The sequence below is a fragment of the Mastigoproctus giganteus genome, chromosome 11 (genome assembly GCF_048544385.1).
Source record: "Mastigoproctus giganteus isolate SK-2022 chromosome 11, ASM4854438v1, whole genome shotgun sequence".
In the NCBI taxonomy this organism is placed as follows: Eukaryota; Metazoa; Arthropoda; class Arachnida; order Uropygi; family Thelyphonidae; genus Mastigoproctus; species Mastigoproctus giganteus.
The window spans coordinates 23,695,750-23,714,548 of NC_143585.1; the positions used below are offsets into that span (position 1 = coordinate 23,695,750).

The 18,799-nt window shown below is 36.0% G+C and overlaps 1 protein-coding gene across 1 annotated transcript in view; it reads right to left on the reverse strand.

The window, feature by feature from the left end:
- Positions 1-13,314: 13,314 nt before the first annotated feature.
- LOC150077803 (14-3-3 protein zeta-like) overlaps positions 13,315-18,799 on the reverse strand; it is a 71,884-nt gene continuing 66,399 nt past the window's right edge. The window contains exon 6 of the mRNA XM_090385068.1: positions 13,315-14,327. Within this exon, the coding sequence (XP_090241194.1) occupies positions 14,268-14,327 (60 nt within the window). The 3' untranslated portion in view covers positions 13,315-14,267. The remainder of the gene's footprint in view (positions 14,328-18,799) is intronic.

Sequence of the window (18,799 nt, forward strand, 5' to 3'; positions counted from 1 at the left end):
ATGTGTTAGGATTTGATGCTTTTTTCCAGTCTGAGAACTAGGTTCACTGCACCACTCCAACCTGGTACACCTAATGATGATTTATCCACTTGAATTATGTATTTTATTATTAAAATAACAAGAAATTCAGCACCATGGCCCACTTTCACGACTCATAGGGCATGACCCTATCCTAGTTCCACCACTGTGTGTGTGACAAAGCTTGACAATTTTACCCCACTGATGTACAAGGCCCTGAAGGGAATGAGTGAAATAGACCAAGAAAGATATTCTTGACTTATTTCACTCCATTCGTGGAGTCTTACAGGGATCATTTCTTATTCTCCCTCTTATCAAGGATCTTAACTACTGTATTCCCAAAAGAACTTGGAATTCAAGTTCTCATCCACAGGGATGGCATAACATTTTCTGTGATCGACTCGATTAATGATGCCACCATCTAAGAAAGGTGCTACAACTCTTTTGTTGACTAAGAATTCCTACAAATGTAAGACTAGAAAGAGAAATAAAACTGAACCTTTTATTATTTCTGGAGAAGTCTGATTAAAAAAAAAATTCCCTCACAAAAACCTTCGAATTGTTTTCTTTGAATGATTCCACTTTAATAGCCAGGATTTATTAAAAGTAATTTTACAGGTTCTGAAACTCTTAACATTGCAGTTCTGTTGTTTAAAGCTTCAGTCATAGTTTCAACTAAATCTGCCTATTTGGTCTCAAAAAAAAAAAAAAAAAATCACTGGGTAACCCCTCAAAATCTGTCCTGCAGAACCAATTTTACCAAGAGCACTGTACACATCTTCACCTTCAATCTAGAAATCAATATCTGATATCAGACTTCTAGATCCACTGTCTTCATGTTTTATCACTCCCAAACAAATTTCACTCTTCCTACTGAAACGGATGAATATTTCCATCATTAACAGATTTTATTTCACAAATATCAACTCTTAACAGATTTTATTTCACAAATATCAACTCATCTACTCAAAATTTGTCTCTAACAGAATAACTAACATGCTTAGAGGTTTCTATTCTAAGTGAAAGCAGACCCTATTCATTGTACATTCATATTTTTAGTGATTGCATGCATCTGATTGTTTTATGAAAATGTGTTATGTTTATGGCCAAACTCCATTAACAAAACAACGATGTAGGCCAAAAGAAAACAAAATAACTATTTTGTTAGTTGTTGGGGCATCAGCTTCTGTGGCCACCTCCCAAAGTTTTTGCACTACTCTGATCCAAGCCCGAGACCTTTGGGTTGCCAAGCAGGTGCTTTACCCACTTGGCTAGCCCAGTCAGCACAAAATAACTGAGGACTGCTAAAATTGACACTAATGTCAATATTGGGTAGATAATTTTTTATTTACGCACCATGGCACATTTTGACTATTAATTTTCCAAATTGGGCTAACACAATTGGGGTTTCCCAAAGATCACACTGCTGTTGTTTTTGATTTTTTTAAATGACATTGAAGGGGTACAGAGCATAACAAAAAAATTTGCAATGATGTGAAGTTCAGTAATGTAGTTATTGATCAGTGCCAAGCGGCACTTCAGAAAGCCACTCATGGTAGTGGAGAGAGAAAGGAACAAAAGAGGGTGCTCTTACCAGGAAAGGTGCCAGTTCTGCAAACTTCAGTGCCTGGAGAGTAGTCACCTGAGATCTGATTAAAGTATTTAAGGTTTTGAATGTATTGAGCGAGCTCAATGCTGATTGAATCCCTCCTCTTGCTCAGACTACACACACACACACACACACACACAAGAGAGCATAAATTCAAACTGAGGATGGTTGCAGGGTAGACATCAAATTTCCTTCATCCAGAGGGTATTTGATTATTGGAACAAACTCCCATTCGGTGTTGTAGAGATGGGTAGTTAGAATAAATTCAAGGAAGAACTCTTTATTGTATGCAATAAAGAGTTCTAGATAAACTGTTAAAGGGGAGAGATAAGTGAAATGGGGAAGTGTTGGCTTTTTTTGCTTATGCTACATAAGCTTGCTTTCTTGCATCTTTTGCCACTATTAATACTCTTTATCAGTGTTTCCCAAACCGGGGTCTGCAGACCAGTTCCAGAAGGTCCGCCAAACGTTTAGAAGGGGTATCAAGTAATGTGTTCACACACACAGGCCTGTAAACTTTTTTTTGAAGAGGTTTTAGTGAAATGGGGAAGTGTAGGCTTTTTTTGCTTATGCTACATAAGCTTGCTTTCTTGCATCTTTTGCCACTACTAATACTCTTTATCAGTGTTTCCCAAACCGGGGTCTGCAGACCAGTTCCAGAGGGTCCGCCAAACGTTTAGAAGGGGTATCAAGTAATGTGTTCACACACACAGGCCTGTAAACTTTTTTTTGAAGAGGTCCATAGATCTCAGTAGTTTGGGAGCTGCTGCTATATAAAAGAGCAAAACTAAACTGCAGAAAAGTATTTTAAGCAATAAAAATTAAATTATAAACAATATTGTTATAATAATGTTTGAGGGTTATTTAAATGATCGCATGCATTAATATCAAGACGAAATTGGCTGGCTAGATCATCTTCAGGAGACTACAGGAAAAAACCCACCAATCTGGGAAAATACGGAGAGTAGTCTCTGTACTACTCTGATACAAATTCAACCCTTACACAACTAGCTACACTGCTAGTCTTTTCTTACCTTATCCGGACTCCTTTCCACCATTATAAGCCAGCATTTCCCAAACATTTTTGCTTGCCTTTTGGCTTCAAAAAATAAACACCAATCCTTATATCCCAGCCCACTTGAATATGGGGTGTCCAGATGAAAGTATCCAAAATCAAAATCTCATAACTGAGTAATTATATATTTACAATCTACCTTTTTCAGCTTGACACAAAAATAACTGAATAACAAACTGTCACTATTGGAGTATAGAATCAATTGTACTTCATAGGTTACTAGTGTGAAGAAGTGTTTTTTGTCTCACAAAGTCCTTTAAAGTTGGGAGTGATTGTAGACAACTGAATTTTCAACGTTGGGCTCAACAAAGTCTGTATTTAGATTTTGTTTTAAAAAAAATAAGTAAAATTCAAAGACGAAAATATGCAGATCTCTTGTGCACAGTTTGGGAACCACTGCTCTAGACTGTCCCAGATATATTTTTTGGCTGTAGTCTCCCAAATCTAGTCACCTAATTTATTCATGGTATTAATGAGCTGCTTTGTCTCTAATTTTGACTTCCTTTAAAACATCAAAATTAAATATCCCCCCCCCCCATTACAACAGGATCATTACTTCGAACTTAAAAACCTTGCTCAAAATACTTTATATACCGTATTTCCCCACGTATAAGACACCTTAATTTGAAAAAAAATGTATTACATAAAGTTATTGAACTCAAGTTTTATTCATCATAAAATTCATACAACTCCTCATCACTGACAAAACAAGCCATTTCTGGGCAGAACGTGGCAAACCGTAACCTAATATACCGGTAACAAGTGCGAAACAATGAGCGCAAAGACAAAAAGTGGGAAATGCAAGTAAAAAAATCTACAACCACTGTAAGATGCACCCAGTTTTTAGACCCCAAATTTTTCGAAAAAGGGTGCATCTTATACATGGGGAAATACAGTATACATAGATTTTCTTTTCAAGTTAATACAACATACTACTTATTTAAAAGTTTCTATTTTCTTTATTTTTCTCACCATCTTCTACTTCTTATAGCTTCAGCATTCAATGCCCTGAACATTTCACCCACACCTGCTTTTGTATATCATTAACTGTGTGGGGTGTCTCCGTAGCCAGGTGGGAAGGAGCAGCATTGCGTAGCACACGCTTCTTGATTAGACCGGGGTTCGAGCCCGTCACCACCAAATACGCCAGATGCGGAAAGGTCAGGGAATGACCACCGCATATCCCAGAGCAATTATGGCCTTAGTTGCTAATGCTCCTAAAAACCAAATAACAAACAAACAACAATTAACTTTGTGTGTGTGGAGGGGTGGTTACAGAATCAGTGTCCCAAAAGTGTGAGGTCTGGCTTTTCTTTTTACTGATATTTAGACACCCAAACACTAATAACATAACAAATCCTCACCAATTCAGAATAATGGGAGGGATTACAAATTATAGAATATAATTATATGAAAATATTCTGATGTTAATTTTGAGGGTATTTCAACACAAGATGAAAAGAAAATGTTTACATTCAAAATAAAATTGTACACAAAACAAAGATGCGGGCTTGAACCATGGCAGCACCAAGGAACGACTATAACCACAATATTGTACCATATTGGGCTTCAAGAGAGTTCTACAATGGGAACAAGTTTTGATAGGTTTGCTTAAAAAGCTGCTGACAAAGACTAATGATACGTAATGAAAAAGAAACAAAATGATACCACTCTCTCAAAAGAAAAATAGAACCATTTTAAATATTTTTAGGATAAGAAAGTAGTGTTCATGTTTTTTTAAGAAAACAACCCTCAAATTCTGGTTTGTAAACTTTTCAATTTTTTTAGATTTATCTTACTAAATATGATAATCTTAAGAAACAAAGCACCTATTTGTAAGTTTAAATGCTGACTTAACTGCACATGTACATTTTTAGCATCATAAGAAAGGAATAACCATTTCAACAGTTCATGTACTAATGCTGTTTCACACATTTTTCACTATCATTTTGTAATGCATTACATGACAGAAATTTTAGAATACAATCAAGTAACCTTTTCAATTTTTTTTTTTTTTAGAAAAAAATTTCTTTAACAACCGATTCATTTATACTTTCTGAATGACCCATGTAATGATGCTAAGTTTTTGATAATGTGATGTTTCAGCAAGTGTTGTTCTTGGGATTTTCTCACATTAGATATATCAGTATTTATTTAAGTGGCAGCTATGTCTCTATTCAAGTCACCTGAAAGAGCACTGCCTGGCAATGTTCATTAATCATTTATAAAGATGACAAACAAGAGTGGTCCAAGAACAATGCTTGGGGGACCCCACTCCTGATGTTACACCGATCTGAAGAATATCCATTAATTACAACTCAGCCTGCCCTATAAGCACCCACCTTACCAGTACGTAATCCCAACCTGTTCAAGCTTATACAGTAAGCTCTCATGAGGGATAGAGTAAAACCCAAATAAACTAATAAGCAATTGCTCTTTACATCCAGCTCATAACTGTAAAAATAGCCTACTAAGTTAATAAACATGATTTTCCATTAACAGTTCCATATCTATCTAAATGTCCATGGATTTCACTTTTAATCATTGCATGTAAGATTTTTCAGACTGTATTTATCAACGCTATGCTTAGACCCACCTTTATATACTGGCAATAAGTTGGCACTCAGAGTCGAAAGATGTACCCATAATTAACCTCAATGGTTTAATGGACTCCCTGAAAACTACTAGTATATGCCATCAACTCTGGAAGCCTTACTTGGCTTTATGCTCAAGTTTTCTAATAATCACTGTAATTACTACATCACTAATTTCGTATAGCTCAGCCTGTCCTCAGCATGGTCTTTCGTCAGCAAAGACTGATGCAGTACCTATTCAATTCATCCGCAACATCATCTGGGTTATCTAAGACTTTCCCCACACCCAGTGCACAAGGGTCCAATGTGATTAGTTTTCTTCTTCACTGGGTTCATATACACGAAAAATTCCTTGTCTGCCTTCTTTACACTGTTAGCATTTTCTCATACGCAGTATTGAAGTTTATTTTTTGTGGTAATATTATAGATACCTCGGTAGCTGAGTGGTCAAGAGTAGGAGTGCTCTTCGAGTAGACCAGGGTACAAGCTACTGCTAAATAGTCGATCTGCCAACCTGAACTGCACTCCACAAATTGCTGAGGATTGCAGTGGATTGATAATGTCTGCGACTTACCCCCACCCCCTTTTTTTCCTGTTTATACTCTAGGATGACCAAGTGGCCAGAAGTTCAAGTTCACAAGATAGAATACAAGAAACAGCACAGGTTTGAACCCTGGTCACTCAAGGCATGTGTACTTATGCACCCGCTGCCATAGCAGAGTGGTCAGCATGAGGGTGATTAAGCACGCATGCTTTGAGTGACTGGGGGTTCAAGCCTGTGACTGCTGAATATGGTTCTGTTTCTTGTGAACTCCTCTTACCATGTGGTTGTCCTGGAGTATAAACAGAATTTTTTTTTTTTAAATTACAGATAAACTTTGTACCTGTTGTAGGCTTAAGTACATTTATCACTCAAACTATCCCATGCTATCTTTTCTGCTCTATTGAACTAGCCAGCTCTGCAGCCATCCCCTTCTACAATATTTTCTGAATGATACACATTCATGGCATCTGATTTTTTGCTTTAAAAATATTCCGTAATTCAAATGTATTTATCCTCCCTTGGCAATCCACTCAATTCATAGATGCCATATAGCACCTCAAACTATCAAAGTCCTCTTTTCTGAAGTAAAAACCCGTGCCTTTACCTTTAACTAATGCAACATCTTTCTTCATCTTCCAACTGACGATTGCATGATCACTTCCTGACAATGGTTCCAGCACTTTAGCCCTGTGGTGTCATCTGATTCATTAGTAACAATGAAGTCTAGAATATTCTTCCCTGTAGTACTTTCTGACATGCTGGTACAAATAATAAATTTAAAAATCATTTATTAAAGTCATCAGTAATAAGGCATTCACGCTTGCTTGCCCATTCCATCTGCACATAGTTTCGTGTCATACTTTTCTGGTCTATAGAATACTCCCACTCTCATTATACCTTTGCTTCCAACTAACTCACACCACACACATTCTATGTGTATAATTTCAGACTCAGATTATGCTCAGGCTGCTTTTGTTAAGTATGCCGCTCCACCCCTTATATCTCCCCTAAGTACATTATACATACTGCAGTGGAATTCTTCATCCCCAATTTCTGGGTGGCACATTTCTGTTAGACTTGTTATATCAGCATTAGTTGTCCTAACCAGAAGTTCAAATTTGACCATTTTATTAACCCTCTCGACATTACTGTAGACACCCCCCTTGAAGTTATTTAGGTTTGTATCCCAAGCTTTAGTCTCCCCCTAATTTCAAACACTGCTACACTTAGAACATCTTATCAAGATAGGCTGTTGTGGCAACAAACAATAATTCTTGAGACACTAGATGCATTACTGCATCTAGCAGTACCTGTGGCAAGTGCACCCCTAACACCACCCCTGCTAAGAAGCTCTGTTCTGATTAGTGATGCTTGGCATATGGCCTTATAATTCCAACATTGAGACATTTTTTTTTTTTTTTATCACCTGCAGTGTGTTCAGCAAGTGTAGTTAATTATGCAGTGGGTGGGGAAGGAGGTATTAACCTTGCAGTGGTGGTGTTTTGTTACAACCACAGTGACACCTGGTCTGACATTGAAATCTTAATTTAAATTTTTTAGTACTTATTTACAATGAAACAAGTTTTATTATATCTGCTGGAGTGGGAAATAAATATGAAACTACAGCAACTTCCATTTTCAACTTTATAAAGCTGTTTAAGTATGTAAAAATTCAGACCTGCACACGCACACACTAACGTATCAAATAAATTAATAATTATGTAATAAAGACTAAGATCATGTAATTTCTGTAGGATTAACAGCAATGTCTGGTGAGAAACATTGCATTACAGTGAACCTCAAAGTAGCATGACTGTGACGAAGGGAAAGAAATAGTAACACAAATGGCAATGTTTTATTTCTCAGGATGTTTCACTTAATTATGCTGTATAATTATTCAGCAATTTGTGACTTCTAAACTTGTGTGTATGTACAGTTAGAAAGGTAAACAGCTTTTTAACTTTGAACTTTCAATTAATGTGCAATAGTTACTCCTCTAAGGGTCTACTGATCAGGTGGCACTGCTGCAGAGTTAACGCTCATTTCATTTTTAAAAATAAAACCTCATAAGACAATTATCCACTATCAGGTTTAAATGTGATAAACCTCAGAGTATAACAAAATACTTTCAATGGCAAGACACTGTCTACAAATAAAATGTTCCAATTTCAACCTGGCAGCAGGTATGTATGTTCATGCTAAAATTTCTGTTTGCTAATTTTTTTATTATAATTTATCTATTTTAGTTTTAATAGGCAGTAGATATAAAATATTAATATTTGGCTAAAGTGACATTTTTTGCTCCCTCAATATGCAAACAAAACTAATCTTTGGAATGAAATTATGCCCAAGAAAGATTCAGCAAAAATGAGTGCTCCAAACATATAGAACAAGTTCTTTATTTGTAGACCTGATGCAAATATTAATTATTAGTTTCCCCAAAGAACAAACACTTCAAGTACACCACCAAAAATTTATGACTCTATATATGCTTTTCTACAGTATCTCCAATTTCTGCCATTTTACTCATTCCATTTTATATTATAAAGGGAACAAAGAGGTTTCTTTTGAAGAGAGAGTTTAGTTCTGCAAACTGCAACATCTGGAGACCAAGGCACCTCTGAGGTGTTTCAGGCTTTGAATGGACTGAATAAGCTCAATGCTGATGGGATTCTTCCTCAGACTATGCCCATGAGCAGGCATAAATTGAGAACAGATGGTTGCAGAATAATGTGCATTAGTTTGCCTTCAGCAGGTGCCTGATTGCTGGAACAAGGTTCCATCTGTCATTGTGGAAGTGGATGGACAGGACAGGTGATGCAGGGATTTTTTTTTTGTTATGCTGCATAAGCTTGTATTCTTGCATCATTTGCCACTAGCAATGCTACATATAGCTATGCATATAAAAAAAAATTGATCCTTTTATAACTGGGTTCCAAACAAAATATAGGTAACTATACAGTTCGTGGCTTTGCCTATTTGCAGGTAAGTTTGAGAATCCTTTTCCAGATTATACACAGCTCCCCCAAACTTCCACCAAAAAGGTGGAAGTTTGGGAGAGGCCTTTGCCCAGCAGTGAGTCAGCAATGGCTAAAAAGAAGTAAAACCTACACAACTTATACACTACTATGCCAAGAAGTCCTGCTAGTCAGCTGTCCACATCCATTGGCAAAGATTTAAGGCATATTCCCAATGCTGTCAGTGGCTCTGGTCAACCTATTTTCTACCGTAAGCATCCTATTAGAGAATTAGGAGAGAGATTTTTTTTATCTGGGAAATTCATTAGTTGTTTTGAATAAATGAGTCAACCACGCTTTCACTGTCTGTTTACACAGTAGCTACAAGTGGTCCCTAATTTCAGCTTTGTTTTTAACTGCTGTGCAAGTAATCTTACAGTGTCTAAGGCCTCTCAGAGGAAATCCTTGTGTGGTGTAAACTGTGTTAGTTGTCTGACGATACGGGGGGGGGGTTCCCCATCTCCATGTTGTATTCTTTGTAAGTGACACAGAACTCTATGGAGGCCAGAGATTTAAAGTGTGCGGGGAGTGGTCTGTCGCCTAGTGTTATGCTCTGTTGTTTCTCTGACCATTTAGACATCAGGCCATGAGGAGGCAAGTCAGGCACCCAGCAGATTATTTAAGTACTCTGGTAGGTCCTGCCACCTATTTTCTGAGGATTTCAGTGGAAAGGCCTAAAAAAAAAAAAAGGGGGAGGGGGAAACAAACACTAGAATCTGGAAAGGCCAAAAGAGGTTTACGAGAAAGCGGTTGAATTTTTTGATGTTTTGATGCTGATTAGAATTTGGCAGCATTATTAGGGGTGTACACAGTCGGTTTAGTTAAAGTGGAGGGCAGGTAGAAGGATGGGAATGATAGAGTAGACATTCCCAAAGAAGGGTCAGTGGGGACAAGCCCCCCATCAGATGAAGTATGGGGGAGGAAACAGACCCCCATACGTCGTATGGTGGGTACTTAACCCAGTCCCCAGGCAGAGAAGGGAGTCTCCTACCTCCCCTGCCCGGGTTAGAGCACCCAGTTCAGTTTGCCAAATGGTGGCAGCAAAGCCGCAGTATGTCTTCATCAGTGATGGTTGTCAGGTCCATGTCTTGTTGAATCCAGTAGGAAGGTCAAACTGCCCATCCTGCTCTGGCTATGGGATATGTTAGCTGGCAGTGCAGAACCCACTGGGGGGGGGGTACACATTTACTTCATTCATAATCTGAATTCTCATTCTACTTGCATTCTATTTTTATACTTTTCCCCCCCTCTTAGGTTATGTATATATATATATTTTTTTTCCATTCACTCGTCTTTCTCACACGCCAGGGGGGGATGCAATGGTGTGTAGTGTAATTTAAATAATGATGCTTAATAATTAAGCTAAATAAGAAAGAATATAAAAGATTAAAACTAAAATCCTTGAGTGTGGTGTGAAAAAGTGCTTAATAGTATAGAATGCGGTATTAAACAAACAATCTCTTTAAAATTTAATGTCCTGGCCAGTCGTGTCTCAACCATTCTGAAAAACCCCATTTCGATTCTCAAATTGTTTGAGGAAATGGGACCCAGTCGGAAGTGTGCGAAATTATCCCTTTGGGAAAATGTAGATGAAGCAATTTAAGTGGACGAAGTTGATTTGAGACCAAAACATGCCGATATCAGGGCTATTAACAAAAGAAAAGGCTATGGAGTACACATCTTTTCTGGGGCACAAACCATTCCAAGCCAGTTCTGGTTGGCTGGACAAATTTAGAGTGTCACTGCTTACTCAAAAAAGTTATTTCTGATGAAAGTGGAGTTGCAATTGAAGAAGACTATACCCACTGGAAAGAAAACAGTTTTGAGAACAAATTATGGAGGACTACAAGTCCAAAGACATATTCAACTTTGACGAATATGTCTATTTTTTTAAATGTTTGCCGAACAAGCACTGATTTTTAAAAAGGTAATAAAACATTAGGTGGTAAAAATAGTAAGGAGAGAATTACTCTTGATTCCAAATAAGGCTGGTAATGAAAAACTGAAGCTTTTGGTAATAGGCCAAAGTAAATAACCCAAATCAAATCTTTCAAAGGAATAGTCTTTAGAGTTGGACTACATCTACAACAAAAATCCTTGAATGACAAACAATTTTTGAGCAGTGGATTTTGAATTTCGACAGAATGATGACAAAAGAAAACTGAAAAATTGCGTTGATTGTCAACAACTGTCCTGCCCACCTTCATTCGGTAATTTCGAAACTTACAAGTGTGAAGTTTTTTTCTTCTTTCTGAATAATTCATCTTAATTGGAGCCAATGGACCAAGGCATTATCAAGAAATTTAAAATGCACTACCGATGGTGCATACTGAAAAAAGAAAACAACCAACCTATAGATTCTTTATAGATTTGTGGATGTGCGAAAGCGTGGAGTTAAGATGTGATGGAAACAATGATTAAGAATTGTTTCGCAAAAGCAGGTTTTACTAAAATGCTAATTAACAGATGAGAGGGACGAACTATTACAAGACATTGGGCAATCTTGGGAAGAGTTCCAAGTGAGGTTTGATCAGCAGAGAAATTGTTCTTGACAAGCTTTTAGGAGTTGATAATGATGTCATAGTAGCTGAATATCCGAATGACTACAATATTTTGGAGAGTTCAAAGAACTAGTGACAATATCGACAATGAGTTGGATGAAAATGAGGGCAATATTAAACCTTCCAAACAAATGTTGGCAGCATTTGAAACTTTGTATCGAGGCCTTCAGCGGGAAGAAAATATCTATCTGAGTGTTTTAAAGTTTAAACAAATGCGAACATTTTTACAAACAGTGTACAACAAAAAATAACCAAATATTTTAAGACATAATTCTTAAGTGTACTAATATATTGTGTGCATCAAGTAAGTAGTCATTTCTTAATATGTTATGTATTAGTAAATTGTTTTAAAAATGTTAGAAAATTTATTTATTTCCACTTCTTTCCCATCTTTTTCAATGGAATGACCAATTTCGTTATATAGAGGTCTGATTGTATATCACAATTTAGCATACAGGTAGATCTGAACGTGCAGCATATTCAACTCTGTACACTTACATAGCTATAGCTATGCTTTCATAGGTCTAGAAGCATCTACCACTTTTTTGGGTGATTTTATTGCCTGGTTGGCCCACCTGGTAATCCCCCCCCCCCATGCATAATCTTATTTGTTATGATGCATGATGTTAGATTCAAGTCTACAGGCATGACAGAATTATTCTATTAATGTCACTTGTGATGCATATTGTAAATTACCAAAAAAAAAAAAAAAACTTGTGGTGGCAGACAAACTGTTATCTGCCACCATAGTGTTGTTGTGTCGAAAACAGAAATCTACAAATGGCCATATGGCTATTCCCGATAGCTTCACAGTTGGAAAATTGAGAGAATGATTCCAGAAGACATTCCATATAAATGAAGGTTTCCAGACTTATCCACATATTTAACTTATGTGGATGTAGGGCCACCGATCACAAGTTTTTTGCCAAAAGATTAAGCTGTTTGCTTTCCTGCTGAGGGAGTGTGGTGTCTAACTTTAGTTGCCAATGGAGTTCATGTGCATTAACACAATTTATGCAAAAAACCCTACATCATATAACCTCTATTTCTGCTCAGTGAACACCTGGCAGAATCCAGTGACCAAGCATATTAACAAGTATCAAAATATATTTTATAAAAATATCTTGCAAGCCAAGCACCTACCCCTCCACATTCTTCAAGCCATTTGTGAATTTGCAGTTTACAGACATCTTCAGGAATATAATCCCCTGAATGGAGATTTCCTCCCACTTTCAAGTTGCAGCAAGCAGTTATGGATTTGTATCCTAGAAAATTCTGTTCCAGTTCTAGGAGCATATAATAGGCAAATAATTTCAGTTTCCAGTCAAATTATATATATATATAAAATTTGACTGGAAACTGAAATTATATATAGTTTTGAAAACTGGAGTAGTCACTTTATTTTTAAAACATTCAGCCAAGTTGAATTTTGTTAGATGCTATCGAATGGAGTGGGGGTGAGGCAAGATTTTAAAAGTTTGATGAGCATAAATACTGTTAACAAATATGAATAATTTTATTTCCTACAATAATGAAGGATTGTAATAAATGCTAGAATTCCAACAAATTTATCCTGTACTTGACAATCATTTTATTATTATTATTTTTTTAAACTTTCTACACAGGTTTGTTATTTATAGCAAATTATAAAACAGGCATGCACAAAATGTCGATGGCAACATTGAAATATGAGTATGGAATTTGCCACAAATCTCAAAATGCCATCAACAGAAAGTGGATGATTAAACTGCCCAACAGCAGATTTGTGAGAATGGATTACTGGTTTAAAGTTAGAATACATTAAGTAGTTTTACATAATACAGCAGATGCTGGAACACTCATGGTGCAAATCGTGACATTTTAAGATCTAAAAGCTTTATATTTAATATTAAATCTTAGAAATATAAAGTTTATAGGCTTTAAAACATCAGATTATCGCAATAGTACATGGCTGGTCCAATAAACAATGAAGATCAAAGTACTTCGGCAATACCTACTTCACACAATAATCCACATTCACACAACCCACTGAAACCCAATTTTTCTTCATACTGTGATGGTTATCCCAAAAGTTGTCCCAAATAGAATGGCTAAAGTTTTTGTAAAGATTATAAAATTAACACATTACAAGTCACAACTAGAAAACTGCTTTTATAATGGTAGTAGTTAGCATTTGAAACTAAAATAACAATGGAAGAACAAGACCATTTTTGGTCTATCAAATCATTTATTTAAAAAGTCAAATAACTTAGCTACCACCATGTACATTACAAAGAACGACTGAACAAAAAACAGGCAGTTCAAAGTAAAAATTTGGCATAACACTGGTTTTTCACAACTACAGCTATAGAGTAGTTCATCTGTTCTATGGTTTGCTACATTTCCGACTGCTGTTAAGAAACCAGCTTGATAAACCTGCACTATCTAACCCTGGAAAAAGATTTAAGATCACAAAATTTGAGATTGCTGAATATTATAAGATGTTAAGGTCAGCACTGATGTACCTAGTACACAAACAGCCTGGAATCTCCACAGCAGTTTCAAGCATGCCTGCTTACAGAAACATGTCGATGGTCTATTAAAAATTACACACAGATGACAAATAACGGACTTTTCAAATAAAAAAAAAAAATAAAATAAAAAAAAATAATAAAAATAAAAAAATAAAATAAAATGGGGAGGGGGGGAAGAAATCAGTCAGCTTGGACAAACCACTGGAGAATCAGTGTTAACTATTGGTTTCCATTACTACTTGGACTATGCTCACAGATGGTGGTGCGATTTATAACAATGAAGGCTTAGTTCTGAGGCTGGGGATGCAGCTGAAATGAGGAATGCACAGGGTAGCATCAATTATCACCACCTTCTTGCTGTTCATCTCCATCTCCTTGTGTGTCTGATGTCCACAGCTATATATTAAAAAAAAAAAAAAAAAAAAGTTACTTTAATGAAAGCCAGCAATTATATTTATACAAGGAGTGATCAAAAAGTAAGGTTCCTAGGCCATGCCTGCACTGGCACGTTCAGTACTATTTTTCTACATAAGACCCATGTTTGCTAAAATACTTTATCCCAAAGTGATACTGCATCTTCTATCACAAGCATTAAGCAAGATCTTTGACCATTCAGGTTTTCTTTAGTGGAATGAAGAATTCAGAGTTAGAGAAGAGGCTGCAAGTGGCAGAATACATCCTATACCAAACAAATGATTCAACAAGTTCTGTGTTTGACATGCATTGTAGAATGTTGGCATTTTCATGCCAAAGAATCACTTCACAAGACTGAAGTCCAGATGTTAAAGGTCCCACACCCTCTTAATATCTAGATCTGTTAACTGTCTTCTATGGTGGCATGAATCTCAGGAGAAGAATGCAGTAATGGAAGTTATGCTACATCACCTGTTAACCATATGTTCCACATACTTGTGAAACATATGGTTAATGTTTCACAAGTATGTGGAACATATGGTTAGCGCTTTGCCATTTCCTAAAAAATGACTATCAGATTAGCACGTCCTACACTAAGCTTATGACATTCACAAGCAACAGTACTGCTATTAAAAAATAAAATAAAATAAAATTGAGGCCCATGGAACCTTATCCTTTAATTACCCTTTGTAATTGTATTTGCCTATAATACAGAGACAGAACTACTTTGTTGTATGTATGGTTATATTTGAATGTAAAAAAAAAAAAAAACAGTATATTTTATATCTAGTAAGCAATGGGTATTATCAATGATGCTTATCAAAACAGAAAGAGTAATAAACACTCAGAAAATACAGTCGATTCCGGTTATTTGGGACTAGTGCATTTTGGCCCGATTAAGCGGCTGCCCCAATTATCCGAAGTGTCATGTAAATAATTAAAAATACAATGTACCCCCCCCCTTTACAATTAGGTCACGGTACAATCAAATCACGTTACGACGAACTCACCATAGTAAAGTACCGTTCACTATACGATGTGTAGTAAGCGCCGGTCATTGTGATCACGTTTGTGAATTAAATTTTAATTCTATTGAACAGCGATTCTAATTAGCGAAAATCGGAGGAATATTATCCACAGGCTATAAAAGTAAAGTACATTAAGCACAAATGTACCCTCTATTACCTTACCAATTAAAAAAATTAAATTATACGTGAAAATCGGAAGAATATACGTGATAATCAGAATAATTAATACGTACTGTAATATGTACACACGAACTAGTTGACATTTGTGGGTGGGGGTTAAAATTTAAAACAGTAAAAAGATAAGCAATCAATAACAAAGAACATGGCACACACAAATTGCAAGTAACACAATATGCGCAAGTGAGAACCGAGTAACGAGTTACAAAGCTTTAAAAATACGAATGAACAGAAGATCTGAAAATTAATTTTTTTTATATGATTGAAGATTCCATGGAAGTGTAAACACATTTTACCACAATAACCCACAGAATTCCAGCTGTTGGTATTATCGCAAATTCAATAAGATCGAGTTTACTATCCGTTTATGATAGATTTCACTAACAGAAAAGCCCAATAAACAGGTGACTGCTAATTGTTTTATGGCTGTGACCTCCAGAAATCCGACCGAACTACGTGGTAGGTCGGAGACAATCGTAGGGTAATCTCCACTGCTGCAGTCTCCTGCCCCAATTATACGGCATTTTGTCCCAATTAAGTGAAGTAAACCCTGGCTATTTTGTCGATTGGTTTCTGTTTTTTAAGATTTGCCCCAAATAAACGGCTGCCCCGATTAACCAGTGGCCCAAATAACCGGAATCCACTGTACAAAAAAACTTTCCTTCTATAAAAAGAATTACTATTTCACTAAAATATTTATTTTGCTCATTATCTATCAGCTTAAAGTAACTGATCAAAAAGTAGAATCTTCAAAAAACGAGTTAAGTATAATAAATAGAATTAAGCAATGACAAGGCCATATTACAAATGAGGAAATCTTAGAATCTTGGTGGAATAAACATCTGACCAAAGGTATGTGAACAAACTTAAGGTGGTATTGGCATACTGAAAGGATGAGGGCGGGAGGCAGATCAAATATTTGAAGTAAAACTGAACAGTAATGGATTAGAAAGGACCAAGAAGAAGGTGGATGATGGTATGAAGCATAAGAAAAAGGGATTAATTAGGCTAGGCTAAGCATACAACATTTGTAAACCTGGATGGCAAATCAGAGGGTGTACTGATGCCATGCCCAACACAAACCCAAAAGCAAACAGTAAATCATATAGTTGACATAAATGCTGCACTGAGGATGAGCAGAGCCACCTAGTGGGAGTTGAAGCACCCATAATGATATAGTTGAACAGTCCATATTTGAAAAATATTAAAGGAACGAATTCCTGAAGAAATTGAAACCATGTGTGTGTGCACGCGTGCAAAAAAAGGAAACCTTCAGAAGAAAACTTTGACAGGCATGCCAGAATACTACATGCTTCTCAACCCAAGGAATGTGCTGAAATAACAGCTTTGTCAATTTCAGTAGAACACAGAACTTGATGATTCCAATTGCACATAGTGCCAGCTGCCTACCCACCACCAGCACAGCTATAATGAATTGCCATTACTCTACCACTTCATTCTAATAGCCATCAATAACAAATCTGCTGTGCAAATCTGATTTTAAATGAATATACTATTCTATTATAATATTAAAAGCTTTTCTTTTCTGTTATTGGGCATTCCAGTTATCTGAGCATTTCATCAACTCAGTAAAAAACAATGGACAACAATAGTAAAACTTGCATTTTGACTAAGTAACATGCAAACCATACTGTATAGGACAATCAAAACAAGTAAAATTTTAGTTTATTTATATACAGTGGATTCCGGTTATTTGGGCCAACGGTTAATCGGGACAAATCTCAAAAAACAGAAACCAATGGAGAAAATAGCCAGGGTTTAATTCACTTAATTGGGACAGCATGCCGTTTAATGGGAGCAGGAGACCGCAGCACTGGAGATTACCATACGATTGTCTCTGACGGTACCACATGGTTCGGTCGAAATTCTGGAGGTCACAACCATAAAACAATTAGCAGCCACCTGTTTATTGGGCTTTTCTGTTAGTGAAATCTATCATAAACGGACAGTAAACTCGATCTTACTGAATTCGTGATAATACCGACAGATGGAATTCTGTGGGTTATTATGGTGAAATGTGTTTACACTTCCATGAAATCTTCAATCATATAAAAATATTAAATTTTCAGATCTTCTCTTCATTCCTATTTTTAAAGCTTTGTAACTCGTTACTCCGTTCTCACTTGCACGTATCATGTTACTTGCAATTTGTGTGTGCCGTGTTCTTTGTTATTGATTGCTTATCTTTTTACTGTTTTAAATTTTAGCCCCCCTACCTACAAATATCAGTGAACAGAAATGTCAACTGGTTTGTATGTACACATTGCAGTACGTATTAATTATTCCGATTACCACGTATATTCTTCCGATTTTCAAGTATCATTTAATTTTTTAAATTGGTAAGGAAATAAATGGTAAATCTGTGTTTAATATATCTTTGCTTTTATAGCATGTGGATAATATTCCTCCTATTTTCGCTGTTTAATAGAATTAAAATTCAATTTACAAACGTGATCACAATGACTGGCACTAACTGCACATCGTATAGTGAATGGTACTTTACTATGGTAAGTTCTTCGTAATGTGATCTGATTGTACAGTGAACTAATTGTAAAGGGGAAGGGGACACATTGTATTTTTAATTATTTATGTGAAACTTCGGATAATTGGGGCAGCCGCTTAATCGGGCCAAAATGCACTAGTCCCAATGTGTCCCAAATAACTGGAATGAACTGTATAAGAAAAAAAAATAATTCATTTTAAAATACCGTAACAACAATAATTACAGAACATTTTAGATAGCTCCTTTAATTAAAAAAAAAAAAAAAAATCATATATTATAATGAACGTGCCTTCCTTTGCATTCTGCAATAAAAGGAAACAAAAGTGATATTTTACTTGTCATTTTATTAATTAAATGCAAAAAAAAAAAAAAAAATAAATAAATAAATAAAATAAATAATAATAAAAAAAAAAATATATATATATATAATTACAACGGATCAGTTGACTGCTGCTCTAGAATACAATATGTTGGTTACTCGAGCTTTAAGTTATCCAAGTGGCTGATAAAGCTTTTAGTGCCACTACAAACCTGGAAGGCATATTCACAAGGCCGAAGTCAGTTATTTCAATTTCTCTTTATCAATATCTGATCATCAGTTCCAGGATTTCCATTGGTATATTCTTTTAAAATACAGCAGAATCCTGATTATTTGGGACAAATTACTCAGTATCTCTATGGCCCCAGTTAATCCTGTTTATCTCGCATGGAGTCTCTACTCAACT